At 35.1% G+C, this 17,389-nt stretch overlaps 2 protein-coding genes across 2 annotated transcripts; both read right to left on the bottom strand.

Annotated features, from left to right (window-relative positions):
• Positions 1-1,377: 1,377 nt before the first annotated feature.
• Positions 1,378-4,344, bottom strand: LOC149215301 (uncharacterized). Its single transcript, XM_089391068.1, has one exon. It carries the CDS (start codon positions 4,337-4,339, stop codon positions 1,430-1,432), a length of 2,910 nt encoding a protein of 969 aa, XP_089247194.1. The 5' UTR covers positions 4,340-4,344; the 3' UTR covers positions 1,378-1,429.
• Positions 4,345-12,340: 7,996 nt separating this feature from the next.
• On the bottom strand, positions 12,341-12,871 carry LOC149215300 (receptor-like protein 54). The gene has a single exon (XM_089389688.1). The coding sequence runs from the start codon at positions 12,869-12,871 to the stop codon at positions 12,341-12,343; it is 531 nt and encodes a 176-aa protein (XP_089245814.1).
• Between the last annotated feature and the right edge of the window lie 4,518 nt (positions 12,872-17,389).

Raw genomic sequence — 17,389 nt, 5'->3', positions numbered from 1 at the left:
AGGGACCAAACAAATTAAGAGATTTTGGATACAATTATAGCTTCAAATTTAAACCAATTGGGAAGCATGTACAACTTTTGAAGTACTAAAATTTGTTAGTCTAAAAGAAAACCATTGTCTTCTCACATATCTCTTATGTTTATTCATTTCTATCAAATTCTTTGAGAAGATGAAATGGAATTATATGTCAAATCATCTTTAACCCAATTATAGATTTAGGTCACCAAAGGACCTAACTAACCCTTTGACTAAGTAATTGTTGATCTCAAAATACATTATCTAATATTGTTTTTAATATAAATTTTAAAATCTTTATATTTATATCTTTCAAATATATATAATATATTTTTACTGATAAAATTATTGATGTATATATTAACCTACCACTCCATGTACCAAACAGAAAACAAACTTCAACTCCTTTGAAAACCTTTGTTTGCTCTTTTACCATCCTACAATCAACTTAAAAAAAATACTTATGTACTTTCTCTCTTGGCTCTCCTTTTGGCTCTCCTTGATCACCACCATGCATGATTTCTGTTCAACTCACTTAACTAACGTCCAAAAAAAAACCTTAAACGTTACACTTTCAAACATACCAGTAATGTTTACGATAAAGGGGAATTGAAAAATTGGTGAATAATAATGAAGTTGTTGTTGGTAGCTTCTGATCTTCAATCTGTTCAGACAAGATACAAAACTATGACACATGGCATGTTGCTAACATGCCAGCTGCCACTATCCAACACGACTTCTACCCAAACCTAAATATGATTCAAACAAAGACTAAAAACCATAAACATCAATAAAAATATTTCAGGATGGTAATAAGTGAAGAACATACAAATAAATGGAGATTATTTATGAAAACATTGAAATGATATATTCCTTTAACAAATCTATCATTTGCATAATAGATTTGATAAATTAAATTCAGAAACAACACCTTGCTATTAAAGCGAAGATAAGCTGTACTACTTTAGAAATAGCATTGCCGAAAAAGATCATCAAACAATAATGGTTGAATTCGAAAGCTCCAACTGCTTAAATAAAATACATAGAGAGACTAATCCACGATTCCTATGCTCATGCTAAGCAGCATAGCCTTAGAGGGGAACTCCAAGGGATTTTCTGTTTAGAAAATCGAAACAGAAAAGGTTGCCATAAGAAAATTGATTTAATCTTCGTATGATTTAGCTAAATAACTGTTTTAATCTTCGCAACAAATGCAGAAAGCCAGCTTGTACAATTTAGCTAGATAACTGTTTTAATCTTCGCAACAAACGCAGAAAGCCAGCTTGTACAACTTTATGGTTATTTAGATATGACAATGGATAATTTTTACACTATAGAGTTATTCATATATTCTATAAAATTTCCGAAATCTACGATAGAGAATATAGATAAAAACGGCTAACAGCAACTCCTGTCATATGCCGCACGCTTCCGTTAAACAGTTTATAAACCTGTCAGCAACATGAAAGTATTGCATGGCCGATCGTCTGCTCAGAGCTAATGCACCGATCACACTGCCAAACCCAATTGCGATTCCAAAACCCATTCCAGCTTTCCACGATTCCCACCAACGAACAAGTGTCCGCTCATGACTATGGTCAGGCTCACCTGATGCTTGATCGCTGCAGTTTCTCTGAAGCGGAGAACCGCACAGCTCCGGGTTACCAGAGAACGAGGGTACCCCAAATGTGTCCAATTGTCCTACATATGGAATCCTTCCTGATAGGTTGTTATTTGATAGGTTAAAAGCACCGAGGAAGCTAAGCTTTGCAAGTGTAGCAGGTATTCTTCCCTCTAACTGGTTGCATGACATATCTAAACTTTCTAAATTTACCATTCTCCCAATTTTTTCTGGAATGTTTCCCATAAGATGATTATGGGACAGATTCAAAGTCTGCAGACCCCGCAGATCTCCAATTTCCACGGGGATGTCACCAGAAAGGATGTTTCCCGAAAGATCCAGAGAAGTGACAGACGTGAGGAAGAATTCATACGCCATTTCCTGACCCTTGTCAGTCACGTTAACTACATCTTTATAGTACTGTCCATACCTCAGCTCAGGCTTAGCGTGTCTGTAATTGGGGAAATTTTTGTCGATCATTACTGATATGTTTGAAAGATGTGGCGGTATCGTACCTGACAGACGGTTCATTCCTAGATCAAGAATTTGGAGCTGCTGAAGGCATCCGATTTGGATGGGTATTCTACCTTCCAAATTGTTTGATCTGAGAACAAGTATGCGGAGTTCAGAAAGTTCCACAATCCATTCGGGCACTTTGCCTGAGAGCCTGTTTCTGCTTAAATCCAAAATTTCTAATTTTTTACAATTTTGCAGAGACTCGGGAATATTTCCACTTAAATTGTTACTATTGATGTGCAATACCTGAAGTTTCTTCAGTTTTCCCAGTTCCACCGGTATCTGTCCTTCGAACTTATTATCTGCTAGATTCAATACCTGGAGAGAAGAGCAGTTACCCAAATGTGAAGGCAGTTTGCCAGAGAGCCTATTGTCTGAAAGATCCAGAGCCTCTAGATACACTGATTGCTCACAAATGCAAGGAGGAATCTGCCCCTTGAGCTTATTTGACGCCAAAGATAAGAATCTTGAAGTATGAAGCATCGTGCAGATTTCTGAGGGGATTGGACCTGTAATGTTATTAATTGACAGATCAAGTGCCCAAGGAAAGGCAGCCACCGAACTTGATAGATGGGGAAGGCTGCCATGGAACTGATTCCCTCGTAACTCCACCTGCTTCAATGAAGTCGACGAGTTATACAGCTGAGATGGTATTGGCCCTTCCAGCTGATTGTACGAGAGGTCTATTTGCTCAAGCATGGGAAGATTCCACAACCATGAAGGAATTTCTCCCTTGAGGCCGTTCCCAGATAGAGCCAATGTCGTCATAGAATTTTGAGCCCTCAGGAAAAGAGGAAAGCTCTCTACTTCACAATAAGATAATCTCAACACATCTAACTGAAATGGTGGGTTCCAGTTGGAGGTGATATTGAAGGACAATTTGTTCTTGTACAGGTCAAGATGTATTAGATTCTTCAGACTGTGAAAGTGTGTCTCTGAGATCGTTCCGCTCAAACTGTTGTGAGAAAGACTAATATTGGTCAGTTTGGACAGCCGTCCTAGGGAGATAGGGATTGATCCCGATAAAAGGTTGTAGCCCAGGTCTAGTACAGTAAGCGAGCGGAGAAAGCCTAATGAAAATGGAATCTTTCCCTTCAATTTGTTGTGTTTCAGATCTAGCTGAGCCAAGGCCGATAGTTTTCCTATAGAAGATGGCAAGGATCCCTTCAAACTATTGTTTTGCATATGGAAAAGGGTCAGGGTCTTCCACTGGCCCTGAAAAATCTGAGAAACATTGCCAGATATTATATTGTTGTCCAAGTAAATTCTTCTTAGGCGAGGCATCTGAGAGAGTTCAAACGGAAGAGATCCGCTGAGACTTGAATTGGACATCTGCAAGGAAATCAAACTAGTCATATTGCTTAACCAACTGGGGAATTCAGTGTGAAATGGGTTGCTATCAAGATGTAGAATTTCTATGGCTGTAAGGTTTTGCAGCGAAGGGGGAATGGCACCCGTCAGGCCACAGTTCGACAATGAAAGGTTCCTGAGCTGAGAAAGGCGACCTACTGACCGTCCCCATGCGGAAGACATCGCTGAGAGGTCGACTCTGTCAAGAGAAAGGTGTTTCAAGGCTGTGAGATTTGTAAGCCATGAGTGGTCGGGACTTTCCAGCGTAAAAGCAGAGGAAGAGAGATCGAGTACTGTCAAGCTAGAGAGGTTTCCCAGCTGCCGCGGAATGGTGCCTGAAAATCCCGCTTTAGAGAGGTTAAGGTATGCTAATTTCTTCAACAGGCCCAGCTCTTGGGGAATAAGTTGGCCCTTAAAATTATTGGAGCCGACATTCAAACTCTCCAAATCCCTTAATTGAGAAAGAAAGAATAGTGCAGGACGGAACTCACCATTCAGACTGCAATTATGCACATCCACACCAACCACATGACCGGTCCGTCCGTCGCAAGACACGCCATCCCACTCGCAACAGTTAATTGAAGCAATATTCCATGAAGCCAATCGTCCAACAGAATCATGTAGATGGTTTTTAAAATTCAAGAGAGAATGAATTTCTTGATTCAAACAACCAGTGTCGCAGTAAACAGACTTCAATATAACCAGGAAAATTATGCAACAAATGAACACCCGGGTAACAAAACTGAACAAGCTCTTTCGCATGATACCTGTCAGACGCCATTCTTGTTTCAAGGGTCTGCTTCTGCAGTGTTGCAGGCTGCCTATTTTCGACATCATAATCATTTTTTCTGGGCGCCGGGATGACCTCAACTAGGGTTCTCAACTATCAGCTTTAACAACACTAATTAAGATTGTACTCTTTTATTCTTCACGAAAAAGGATATTCAAAGAGAATGTATCACAGAATAAAAAATTATTTTTTTAACCAAAAAAATTTGGCTTATTTATAAAAATAATAACAATATTATAAATTAAGTCAGCCATATAAATTACATAAAGTTCACATAAACATTATTATATAATAAATATCAAAATTTTTACTTTTAAATAGTTTAGTCTAAAGAGTCCAGCTCAAAAAATAATGGAAATTTTGGCAAAATTATGATAAAATCCGGCAGAAATTTTTTAAAATCCTAGTTATAGTTGTGAATTTCAGTATTTTGAGTGCCTTAGGGGTTATTAATGGTACTGAACCCATTTCAACATTCACAATACAATTCAAATACTAGAGCATTCTGATTTTTTGAATTTCTTTTTCCCGATTCCCACAAGAAATATGTCATACAAGCGAATTTGTGACATCCATAGACAACTCCCTAGACTCTTAAACATTCATATAAAAACCACTATATAATAAACATCAAAATATTTACTTTAAAACACTTTTGGCATTGCTAAAATAAAATAAAAATCATAAAATCTAACTAAATTAGAATATTATTTCAATTTAAATTATTATTATTAATTATAAAAAGAATTAATATATTATTGTAAAACATATATATATGGCTAACAAACATTCATAGAAGCATTACTATATAATAAACATTAAAACATTTACATTAATTTACATTTCAGATTCCTAAAATAAAATAAAAATCATAAAATCTAATTAAATTATGTGATTTCAATCCCACTTCTTCACCCTTGTGAGCATCACCAATGAGTGCTAAGTGGACTATTCAAAAATCATGAGAAATTTAAGTGATCATTGAGGCTATGTGATTCATTTCACTAGTTTCAATCCCACTTCTTCAACCTTGTGAGCAAAGCATGACCAATAAGTGCTAAGTGGACTATTCAAAAATCATGAGAAATTAGTTAGTTACGACTACCTCATGGAAATGGTCATAGATGAATGACTTACTTAACGCAGTTGAATCCGGAAAAATGATATCTAATATAATGCATTGGGAAGACTCCTCAATATTTAAAAACTTTAATTTAATTTAAATTATTATTAATAATAATTATAAAAATACTTAATATAAGACTGTGAAACAAATATATAGAATAAGATTCTTAAATATGGAGATTTATCCCAACCTTATTATGTAAAGTATTAATTTGTAAAGAGACTTTGTTACAATATCACTAGCAAATATCAATGCTTATCAATACTACATCTTCAAAAACTATAACTCACTTTATATGACACTTGTTTATATGAGATTTTTTTAAAATTAACTTATTTAATTAAAACACAAAAAGACATAAATCTTAATTTTTGATGTGTCTATATTTTTATGGAAATTCTACAAAAATACTCTATCCAAATTAAATTCTTTCTATTCACCTAATAATTATTAATTATTAATTATTAAATTGAAATTCTAATTTTTTTTTTCCTTCCCGGGACATAATTAAAAAAAAGACGATACTTCCAATTAACCATCACTCATTTGATTTCTAACTTTATTATTATATAAAGATGGCGGTGATTATGAATTAAAATTTTAGATTTCATATTCATTACTTACTTTTTTATTATATGAAGGTTAAAATGATTTGTATTTTATATTTTTCTTGAGAAAAAATTGTAACTTCATATTAATAATAGAAATAAAAAGTTACATTAGCAATTAGTCCTCTCGTTAAAAGGCTAAAAAGAAATCTAGTTGTTTTGAATAAAAACCAGCACAAAACTATATATAAAAGATTGTTTATGTTCATTGGCATATTGATCAAAATGGTTACACATACATTGCATGTATGGTACATAAATAGAAACTAACAACATGATAACCATAAAAAGGAGGGAAAGAGTCTAGACTCTCCTTAGCTATAACTAAAATATGTCTATGATGAAAAATTAATAAGCTTAGACAGTTATTAAATTGCAACAAAAGATGTATGCTAAGAGTGACACTTTGTCCCATTTATGGGTTAAGTGTTGTACCAATGTCTAAGAGCATGTCAAGTGCCTTCTTTGGATAGGGAATCTACTTCAAAATTCCCTTCCTCGTGTATATGGAAACAATAAATATAATTAAAAGCTTGCTTTAGTTGTAAAATTTCTTCAAGAATAGGAATTTGTGTGTGATTGTGTCATCTTTGTGAGTTGTTGAACCAATTAATGAGATTTATAGAATCTCCAAATACTTGAAGAGATTTGCAATCATGTTCCAGGACCTAGCACATTAGATGTTTTAAGGAAAGAAGCTTTGCGTAATTGTTAAACCCCTGCCTAGTCCAATTTTTTTTATTTTAGGACACATTGGGTACTTAGGTGAAGGACTGGGCCACCCCCACATATGCTTTCTTCATTTGATGCCCCATCAAAATATGACCATGGCATTTGGGAATTTATTTCTTCTTCAATGATCATGTGAGGCATTTCAATAGGTTCTTGCTTAGGTAACATAGCATAGATTTCTCCAACTTCAGTTGCAATAAGATTTGGGATAAGTGGCGTTTCCCTAAAAGTAGCCTTGTTTCTAGCCAACCATACTCCCCAACATATATGAGGGGGGATATTTCAGAGAGTTTCATCCCGAGATGATTCCCACTAGCTTCTCCAAGCCTCAAATAGACTTGCCCCTCTCCATTCCATATTAAATCCCAACATTTGTCTACTCTTATCCTAGATGCTTTGTGGGAAAGGGAAAACTAAGAACAAACGAAGAATTGATTCTTCAACATGTCTACATAGAGTGCACCATCCTGGCCCTTATTTTAGGCTCTTTTGGAGATTATCCCAAGTTGGCACTTTGTTTATAATGATACACCACATTAAAATCTGCATCTCAGCTAGGAATGTAAGGTTCCATAAGGGTTTCCATCACCATTCAATGTTGATCACCCTTAATCTATCTTCAATATGATGACTATAACCTATTTTGTAGCGTAAATCCTGAATGGACTGTGTACCCAACATAACGTATATTCTCTGTCTCTAAGTCTAATATGCGACCTCTTCAGTACATCGATATAATCAAGCGATATGCTAACATGATCATCACGAAGATTTAGTTGAGTTGTTGATTTCCAACGTGCTGACAAGAAGGTATTTTGTGTTTCGTCCCTTATTTGGTGTAGATGAATGAAACCCTGACCATTTAGAAGAGTCACCATTTCATCCAAAAATTTGAAGATTTTTGAACAGCCTGTCCAAGGGTCTAGCCCAATTCTCATTTTTTCTCCATTTCCCACCCTCCACAGTAGGTCGCTTCCAATGATATTAAAAGATTCATTGTCTGCCTTCCATATGACTAATGAATTTGGTATCATTTTATCTTGTCTTCTAATCCAGTCATCAATTGAGAGGGGGAAGATATATTTCCTTGTTACCACCGTTGTCTATAGACTATATGTAGATAGGAGCCTCTAACTAACTTTCACAAAAAGAGTCTTTGCAAACATAAGAATGTCCTTAAGGCCCCATTATCCCTAGGATTTTGGGAGGGCCACCTTTTTCCATGCTACCCAATGATGGACATATTCTTTCTTTGATCTAACCCATAAGAATCTACCACATAGTTTCCATATTGAGAATAAAATTTCTTTTGGGACCCATGCGAGGGCCATCCAATAAACTGGTATGGCCTCCAACACAAATTTAATAAGGACTAATCTTCCAACTCTCATCAACCACTTGAAGCTCTAGTGTTGAAGTATTTTTTCCACCTTGGCTAGTAACCCCAACCAATCATTTTTCTGGTAAGAGTTTGGTTTTAAAAGGAAACCTAGGCACTTGAGACTATCCCTTTGGGGATGATTCTAAAGGGATTTTTTTTTTGCACCCTTCTCACCTTGAATTGAGACAACCCTGTCACTGATAGTATTAATTTCTAAACATTTATTACCATACCTGTGGCTTTCTAAAAAAGAGTGAGGGTTTGTTTTATGGATTCGAAGTCCTATCGAGAGCCATTGCAAAAAATTGAAAGTCATCAACAAAAAGTAAGTGGGTGATGAATAAGTTTAATGCCACTTTGATTCCATTTATCTCTCCTCGCCTTTTTTCTTCCAGCAGAAGTATACTTAGCCCTTCAACTTCCAATAGAAATCAGAGGGGGGACAGGGGACAACCCTGTATCTGACCTCGCTAACCATAAAAAAAAGTGGGAGGTTGAACCATTTATTAGGACAACAAAGGAGAAATTAGTTATATACCCCATAACCCAATTAATAAATGGCACATTAAATCCTAGATGAGTAAGACTCATGTAAATGAAAATCTAGTTGATTTGGTCATAAGCTTTAGACAGGTCTGATTTTTCCATTACCCACTTTAGCTTTCACATTTTGAAGGATTAGAAGGATTAAAGACCTTGACAAATAGCAGAAGGGTAAATCCTGAGTAAGACCTTGACAATAGCAGAAGGGTAAATCCTCGTAGTCAACTTGTTGGCTATAATTGCATCCTTTGAAATTTAGCATGATGTTGGGCAATAACTCCTCTTTGAGATCCAATTTGTCAAGGATTCTAGATATAGTTCTGGTTATGGATGTATTAAAAGACATATCAGCCTCCAGGAAAACCCCCAGTTTATTATCGATTGCATGAAACACATCTTTTGTCCAAAGCTAAGGGGAAAGAGTTGGTAATATTACCCAAATTGGTACCTCTTCCACATGCTCCCTCTTCGCGTCAAAGAGAGGGTTCCATCATTTTAACAGGACTGTTGACCCAAATTTCAACATGAACCAACCACTTGTAAGGATAATTACCTCGGCTTCTCTCCCTGGAGTATCGTCCCATGAAGCATAAATCCACCCATCTATTTGTTTTGCTTTAAAGTGTCTTTTTGATGCCCTCCCAACCAGAATGTGCTTTGCCACCTCCATGGATGAATCTAGTTGTATATCTTTCCCTAACACTAGGTGCTTGTCATTGGAATTGGTTTGTATGAACTTCCTTTTTTGTCAGTTTCACTCCTACCTTAATATCTTCCCCTTCCTCAATTCCAATGACCCTATCCATCACCTGTCGAAAAGGCTTGCGCCCTGCATGGCCTAGATCTGGATATTATGGCCTCCTCGAATTGATATTATGAGGATCAACTAACCCTTTCTCTATGAAAACTTCCCACAAAACTAATCCTATATTTTGTTTATGCTCTTTTGAGGTGTCCTCCCTCAACACCTCACAAATAGGCACATTTTACCCTCTCAAATGCTATAAATATTTTTCGGGACATACCCTAACCCAAACCCTGATGGGTTTCTTACCGACCCTCTTAGTAGAGCCTCCTCCCTGAGGCCAAAATTGAGTGTTCCCTGACCATCCAAAATTTCCCAACCACAGACAAGTGAAACTCCCTTCTCTAAAAATCTGCTAGAGAAAAACAACTCAAGGCTTTGGGAGCTTAGCTGCTTCGAGTAATTTCTGTCCAAGTGAGAAATGCTCGATGCCTGAAGATAAAATGTTGGAGCTTGACCCTACCCATGAAGGATTAGAAGGATTAAAGATATTAGATCTTACCCTGACACTGTTATGGATTATGTCTTTGAGCCCTCTTGATTGTTGAGCAAACTAAACCTCCGACCCTATAGGAAATGAGGGTCTTGTGCTAACATGAAAAGAGGTAGCCAGGATCAAATCTGCACTAAGGTAGCCAGGATCACATCTGCACTAAGGTTGTTGTCTCCACCACAACAAACTAGGTTTTTGTTTCTTCGATGGTTAAGGATTTCTTTCCTTCTAGAACATCAAGAGTTGGTCCCTTTAGGATACCTTGATCCAAACAAAACGAAGAGAATTCATCCCTATGCACTGATGCTGAAAACCAACAAGAAGTTTCATCCCTCTAAAGCTACTCGCCAAGACGGACAAATTTACGTTCCACCTGTCGCGCCACCAAGAAGCCATCATCCCTATCCAACACCATCGAAGTTGATGCCACACCCAAAAATGCAAGGCCTCAATCTAGCTAGAAAAATTACCTTTGTCAGGTTCTACTGAGTGGGCTCCAAGCCCCACACCACCAAAATATTATTTGGGTTAGGATCAAGGTCGACAAAGGCTTCTGCATTTCCGTAGCAGTCTTCCATGGTCCCCTTCTAAGCTCTGAGAAGTCCTCCTCTAAAGACCAAATCCTAAACTGCAAAATTGTGAGTGAAGAAAATAAAGCAAGTTGACGAAAAACCTTTGGACTGTGGATAGGATGTTACACCCTCCCATGTGGCTCTGACATTTTGACTAGCCATAGGACCACTCAGAAATTCCTCGATTGAAAAAAAATAAATTGTAAAGCCCGATTTGTATTTTCATTATTATTTATGTTTTATTATATATGTTATAGTTGGTTTTTATTTATTTATTTATATTTGTGTTAAAAAAAAAATATTTATGAAAAAATGTAAAACATTAAAAAAAAAAATTAGTTATAAACATATTATATAAATATAATAATTTAGAAAAAACTTTTAAAACTAAAAAAAAACTCTATTTTTAAAAGCTTATTCAATATGTTATTTAACAATTAAATGGTTACAATATACTTTATAATATTTGAGAAATTTTTCATAATTAAAAATCAAAGTTAACTCACTATGTTTTTTTCTTCCACCTAACACTAAATAAATAAACATAACTAAAACTATAAAACATTTGTATTTTTCATTTTTACTAGATTAATAACTCAAAACAACCAATAGCTTATTTTTTTTTCTAGTATAGCCATATATTATTCTCTACTCCACTACAACATTGAAAATTTCTTTGATTACTTTTTTGCTCCACTACAACATTACAAGATAGGTGTATGACATACAAATTGCTAAATTTTTTTAATTAAAATGAATAAATATTATATTAATTTTAAATTAAAACCAATAAATAATATATTAAAAAACATTATAACATAACTAAAAAATAAACTTATAAAATTTAGAGTTTTCACCATCCACAGAGAAAAGTTTTCAAAGATCTTGAGATATTACATCCAAAGTGTCCGTGAAGATGTACTTCTTCAAAAAAAACACATATTCTATTTTACTTTAAGAAACATAGAAATTAACAAAGAATGCCAAACACTTATAGCTTCCTCTCAACCTTCATTCAACGAAGGAGGACTATGTCATTCTGTTTCTCTATCATTTTTTTTTGTTGGTGCATTGTTTCATTGTTTATTTTCCTTAAAATCTTCTTAGAGTGAGTTAATTGATATGTTATGATTTGAGATAGTTGATATTTTATGATTTGAAGCTATGTAATGAGAACTATTATTGAGCTTGATGAGAATATTTTGTAGCATTTTATATTTTATTTCTAGAGACTATTTATTTCTTATGTTAAATTGAGATACCCACTATTGTTTCATTTTGTGAGGTACAATGTTGTTAATTTTCATGCACCTTGGAAGCTATTAAGAAGTGGGGTTTTATTGCATTAGATAGGCTTTTGAAAAGAGCTGGACGAATCTTTTGTGTTTCTGTATAAATTTCATTCATGTTTGAATATAACATCGTCGAAATCGAACCACTTTGACAAAAAGAAAATCCAACTCCATAAACAAAACAATAATACTACAAAATATCGTAGAAATTCTTGAAACCGAAATTTAAAAGGCGAACACATGGAAACCCAAATAAAATTGGATGCTCATTTTTTGGGCTAGTAGAAAACAAAGAGCCACCTGGCTAAATTTGAAAATAGATGACAATTAAAATACCATAGATAAATGCCAAGAAAGGAGAAATTCGCTAGAAAAGAAGGTTGCGTAGATATCACCCTGTAATGTGGGGAAATTATAGAAATGAATTCTAGGAACTAGAACCCAAGAAATCCATGCCTGAGAGCCTGTTTCTGCTCAAATCCAAAATTTCTTATTTTTACAATTTTGACTCGGGAATAATTCGACTTAACTTGTTACTATTGATGTGCAGTACCTGAAGTTTCTTCAAATTTTCCAGTTCCATTTGTATCTGTCCATGGAATTTATTATGTGCTAGATTCAATACCTTGAGAAAAGAGAAGTCACCTAAATGGGATGGCAGTTTGCCAGATAACAGGTTGTCCGAAAGATCCAGAGCTGCTAGATGCTCTATTTGCTCACAAATGCAACAAGGAATTCCTAGTTTATTCGATGCTAAAGATAAGAAATTCGAAGCATGTAACATCCTGCAGAATTCTTGGGGGACTGAACCAGTAATGTTATTAATTGACAGAGCAAGTTCCCAAGGAAAGACAGCCACAGTACTTGATAGATTGGGAAGGCTGTCATTCAACTGATCACCTCGCAGCTCCACCTCCTTCAATGAAGTCGACGAGTTATACAGCTGAGGTGGTATTGGCTCTTCCAACTGATTGTGGGAAAGGTCTATTTCCTCAACCATGGGAAGATTCCACAACCATGAAGACATTTGTCCCTTGAGGGCGTTATTAGAGAGAGCCAATGTCTTCATGCAATTTTGAGTCCTCAGGAAAAGATAATCTCAACGCATCTTAACTGAAATGGTGCGTTCCAGTTGGAGGTAATATTGAAGGACAATTTGTTCTTGTAGAGGTGAAGATATTTTAGATTTTTCAGACTGTGACTCTAAAATTGGTTCGTTCAAATTGTTGTGAGAAAGCCTAAAGTGAATTTAAAGTTATTGTGAAAGTGTGACCCTGAGATTGGTTCGTTCAAACTGTTATGAGAAAGACTAAAGTGAATTTAAAGTTATTGTTGATTTGATAAGATAAAACTCACTTCACTCTTATTCATAAATTCTACAATATCTCCTAAAATCTAAATAAAATCTAAAATATTTTGGAAAATCTAAATCAAAATGGCTTGCGGCAACTCCTGTTTTATGGCCGACGCTTCCATTAAACAGTGCATAAACCTGTCAGTGACATGAAAGTATTGCATGGTCAATCGTCTGCTCAAAGAAGTGGAGAACCGCACAGCCCCGGGTTACCAGAGAACGAGGGTACTCCAAACGTGTCCAATTGTCCTACGTATGGAATCCTTCCTTGAACTTTTGTGTTTTTACGAAATTGAGGCAGATCAGACGGTTTTGTAGTTTGGGAAAACTTAAATCTCTCACCATTATCAAATGTAACAAAGTTAAATAGTTGTCCTTTTTTAATCGTTGATATCGTTCGAGTTGTTGAGGATTCTAGAGAGTGACAAGATAGAAAGCATAGAAAGGTTGGGTCAGTACTTAGAGAATTATGGTATTGGAACTGTTTTTATTCTTTATTTCTTAACATGGTATCGGAGCTTAGGCTGCGTAAAACTCCATGGAATTAGCAGAAAGATGATCAGCGAAATCACACAAGACTCCAGAGTAAACAATAGAGCCCAAAAAGTCGAGGAGTAGAAGAAGCCTCTGTTTTGAATAAACTAATTGGGTGAAGCCTGTTATGTGAAGAAGACGAAACAAATCATTACCTCTCTCAGAAGATAGATCAGTCAGGCATAGGAAGGGGAGATGCGGCAGTTCACACTGCCAATTTTCCCCTACCTCTGCATCCAGCTCCCCATACCACGCAATTCCGGTTTCGAAGCACCCTGAATCGTCCTGTAATCATAGCCACCATTACAATCACTTTCACTGAAGAAATTGACCCCCCAGCACCTCTGCCTGAGCACAGTGTTGAGCCGAACAGGGCAGAACCAAGCAATAGGAGCATTTGCTACCCTAGAAAACAGCAAGCAGACGAAGATAGAGCCACCCTGTATGGTAAAGCGTTGGCTGGCAACCAGCAAGCTGCGGAAGACAAGCTTTGTGACACGCAGGCCTCAGGCAGTCGATGGGGTGACAAGTCTGGAACGTGTGTGGGCGCAGGTAGCATTGAGGGAGTCCATCCAGCACATGGTAGTGGCATGTCAGACGAGGACGACGATTCAAACAATTATGTGTGTCCAATTGTGGAAGAACTGGCCCCGGACAATCTCTAGTCTCGACAATTGGCAATCAGGTGTTGCTTTTTGCCAGGTGGATGTTTTTTCTTGATGGCTGGGCAATTTCGGTTAAGTTTGTGTGTTTTTTGGTTACGACTCTGCAATGTCTAAAATGTTTTGTTGATTTTTGGTCAAAACTGATAACCCCTATGTGGGCTCCTTTGATTTCTTTGACTGGTTTCCCCTCTGTTGGGGCAGTCAAGGATAGACAGTCTTATTGTGTGATGAATGATGTTTAGTACTTTTGAGGCCAGGCCTCTCTGTAACTACTTTTTTTGTATTATATTAATAGAACAATCTTACTTAGAAAGAAAAAATTAAGGGGGAGTGTTGGACAACCTAATTCCAACCATCTACTAGGTGTCAAAACCGTCCATCCAAGTGTCCTAGTTCAGTTAAAGAAAAAGAAATGGAAATTGTAAATTTTTTTGGAAGAAAAGAAAAAGAAAAAGAAATTGTAAGCCTCATTGAGACATAGACCAATAGACATCTTAATTGAACTTTTATGTTGTTGTAATTAAGGGGGAGTGTTGGAGAACCTAATTTCAACCATCTACTAGGTGTCAAATCTATCCATCCAAGTGTCCTCATTCATCTAGGTGTCCTCGTTCAGTTTCAGTTAGTCTAATTTAATTCAGTGTTACTGCAATCATTTGTTACTAATGTCTCCAATATAATTTTATTTAACTGATTTATAATATTCAAAAAATCAATCGTCTTCTCCACATTTGCATTCTTCATTTTTTAACATAAAACACCTAATGTCCTTAAATGAGCTTAATGTTTGGGGATGGCTGGCCCAAACTAAAGTGGATTAAAGGAGTGTTAGAAGTATCAATCCTAGTTCATGGCCAAGTGAATTTACTCGAGCTTTTTGTATAATTCTTTGGAAAAATCAATGTAATGGAGAGTACCATCTCCAATATTAAATAGATGCGTCCATCTCGGAAAAACAACCTTCAAAAGTTTATCTTATTTTCCCTTTAAGAATTTATATATAAAATAATTTGTGATGGTCAAATCTAACATTGATTTAGTTTCATGTAAAATAATTTGTGATGGTCAAATCTAACATTGATTTAGTTTCATGTAAATTGTTATTGATGGTTTAACGATATTGTTTTAAACATAATTTTTAAATTAATTCAATGTCTAACATTGATTTAGTTTCATGTAAATTGTTGTTGATTGTACAAAGATATCGTTTTAAACATAATTTTTGAATTGATTTAGTTTTTTTATTGATTGTAAAAAAATGTTGCTTTTAACATAATTTTTATAGTTTATGTTGATATTTATATTTAATTACAAATATGAAATTACTATAATGCTTTAAATAATTTTATTTGGAAGATTAAATTATTATATATAAATTATTTTGAATAATATTTAAATAGTAATGTATTTTAAAATATCTATTATTATACTAAGAATTTAATTTTAGAGTTTATTTTAAGTTATATATCAAATTAATATATGAGTTGTTTTTTTCAAAAGATATATATAGTTTTTAGGTAATAATATACTTATATTTTATATATTTAATTTATAATTAAAATAAAATATTTAATTTATAATTAAAATAAAATAAAATACGTGTATTGTTTAATGTGTGTATGTATATATGTGTAATTAGTAAACATTCATTTTTATGGTGATTTAGCAAAAACTCCTCACATTTAATTCGATGATTTTTTAGTTAGTTTTTGTTCTTTGTCTAGAAACACAATCATGTTTGTCTAGTAAACAATAGACATCATCCAAGAAAGTCCATGGATCTGATGGTTAAATATGTGCATCATTGTGGGATTACCATGAATGTGGATGGGAGAACCCGTGCTCTTTGCCATAGTATTTAGCCTCAATGAGAATTGAACCTGGATGGTCATAGATTTACTCTACCTACTTTACAAACAAAGCATGCGCTCATGTGCTTAGAAATTGAAGGACATGGGGTGTATTTTGATCCACATATCTATGCATAGGTAAAAATATGAATTAATATAATATCTCTGAGTACATCCACATATTCAATCACTACCTTTAGGTGAACTGATCGCTCCATGAACATTCCTTTTGGGAACTGAAACTTTCTCATTGGTGAAAAAATCCTTGCTCTTACCTAATAGATCTAACAAAAAAAATTAAGGACATGGAAGTAGCCTTTGGTCCACTTATGTGTGCATGGGTCAAATGACCATTTAATATAATCTCCATGAGTGAAACCACATGTTCGGTTGTCACCCAAGGTGACTCTATGGCTCAAGAAAAGCCCTCATGAGAATTGAAACTTTCTGAGTGGTGAAAACTTCTTGCTTCTCACTAATGGATCCAATAAAAATTCAGGGGACATGGGAGTGGGCTATGATCCACTTATGTGTGTACAACTCATGATTCAATATAATTTATTTGAATGCAAGCATACATTTGGCCACTACCTCAAGGTGAACTATGGCTCTAGGAAAATTCCTAATGGGAATTAAACCTTCCCCATTACTGAAATGGCCCTTGTTCCCCACCAATGGAACTAATTCTTTTGGGGAAATAAAATTGAAGGACATGGAAAGGAGTTTTGATTCAATTATGTCAATTAAATTAAGGATTCTTGGGTGGAATTTAATCCACTTATCTGTCCACAAGTCATGAAACCATTTAACATAAACTCTATGGATTTAACCATATGTTCTATTGAATTTTGTAGCTATGGTCAGTCTTCATAATTAATATTTTGGCCCTTGAATTATGTAAGACATTTTCTTCATGTCATTTTATTTTAGCCTTTAAAATGTATATAAAGAAACATGTAAGAAATGTTCTTCATGTCATTTTCAAAAGAAACATTTTGAATTTCTAAATTTGAATTTTTTGCTCCAAATATAGTCAAGTCGTCCGACCATGAGATCAAATTGGCCTAGTTGAAGAGACACCCATTCGATTATCTAGAATCACTATATATATGCCATTCGACCTCCTTCTCTTCGGAAATTTG

This window comes from Pinus tabuliformis, chromosome 1_1, assembly GCF_031772625.1.
Source record: "Pinus tabuliformis cultivar Carrire ecotype Pingquan chromosome 1_1, CPIR1, whole genome shotgun sequence".
Lineage (NCBI taxonomy): Eukaryota > Viridiplantae > Streptophyta > Pinopsida > Pinales > Pinaceae > Pinus > Pinus tabuliformis.
Note: the sequence above shows the minus strand (reverse complement) of the source record. Positions and strands in the feature narration are given on the sequence as shown.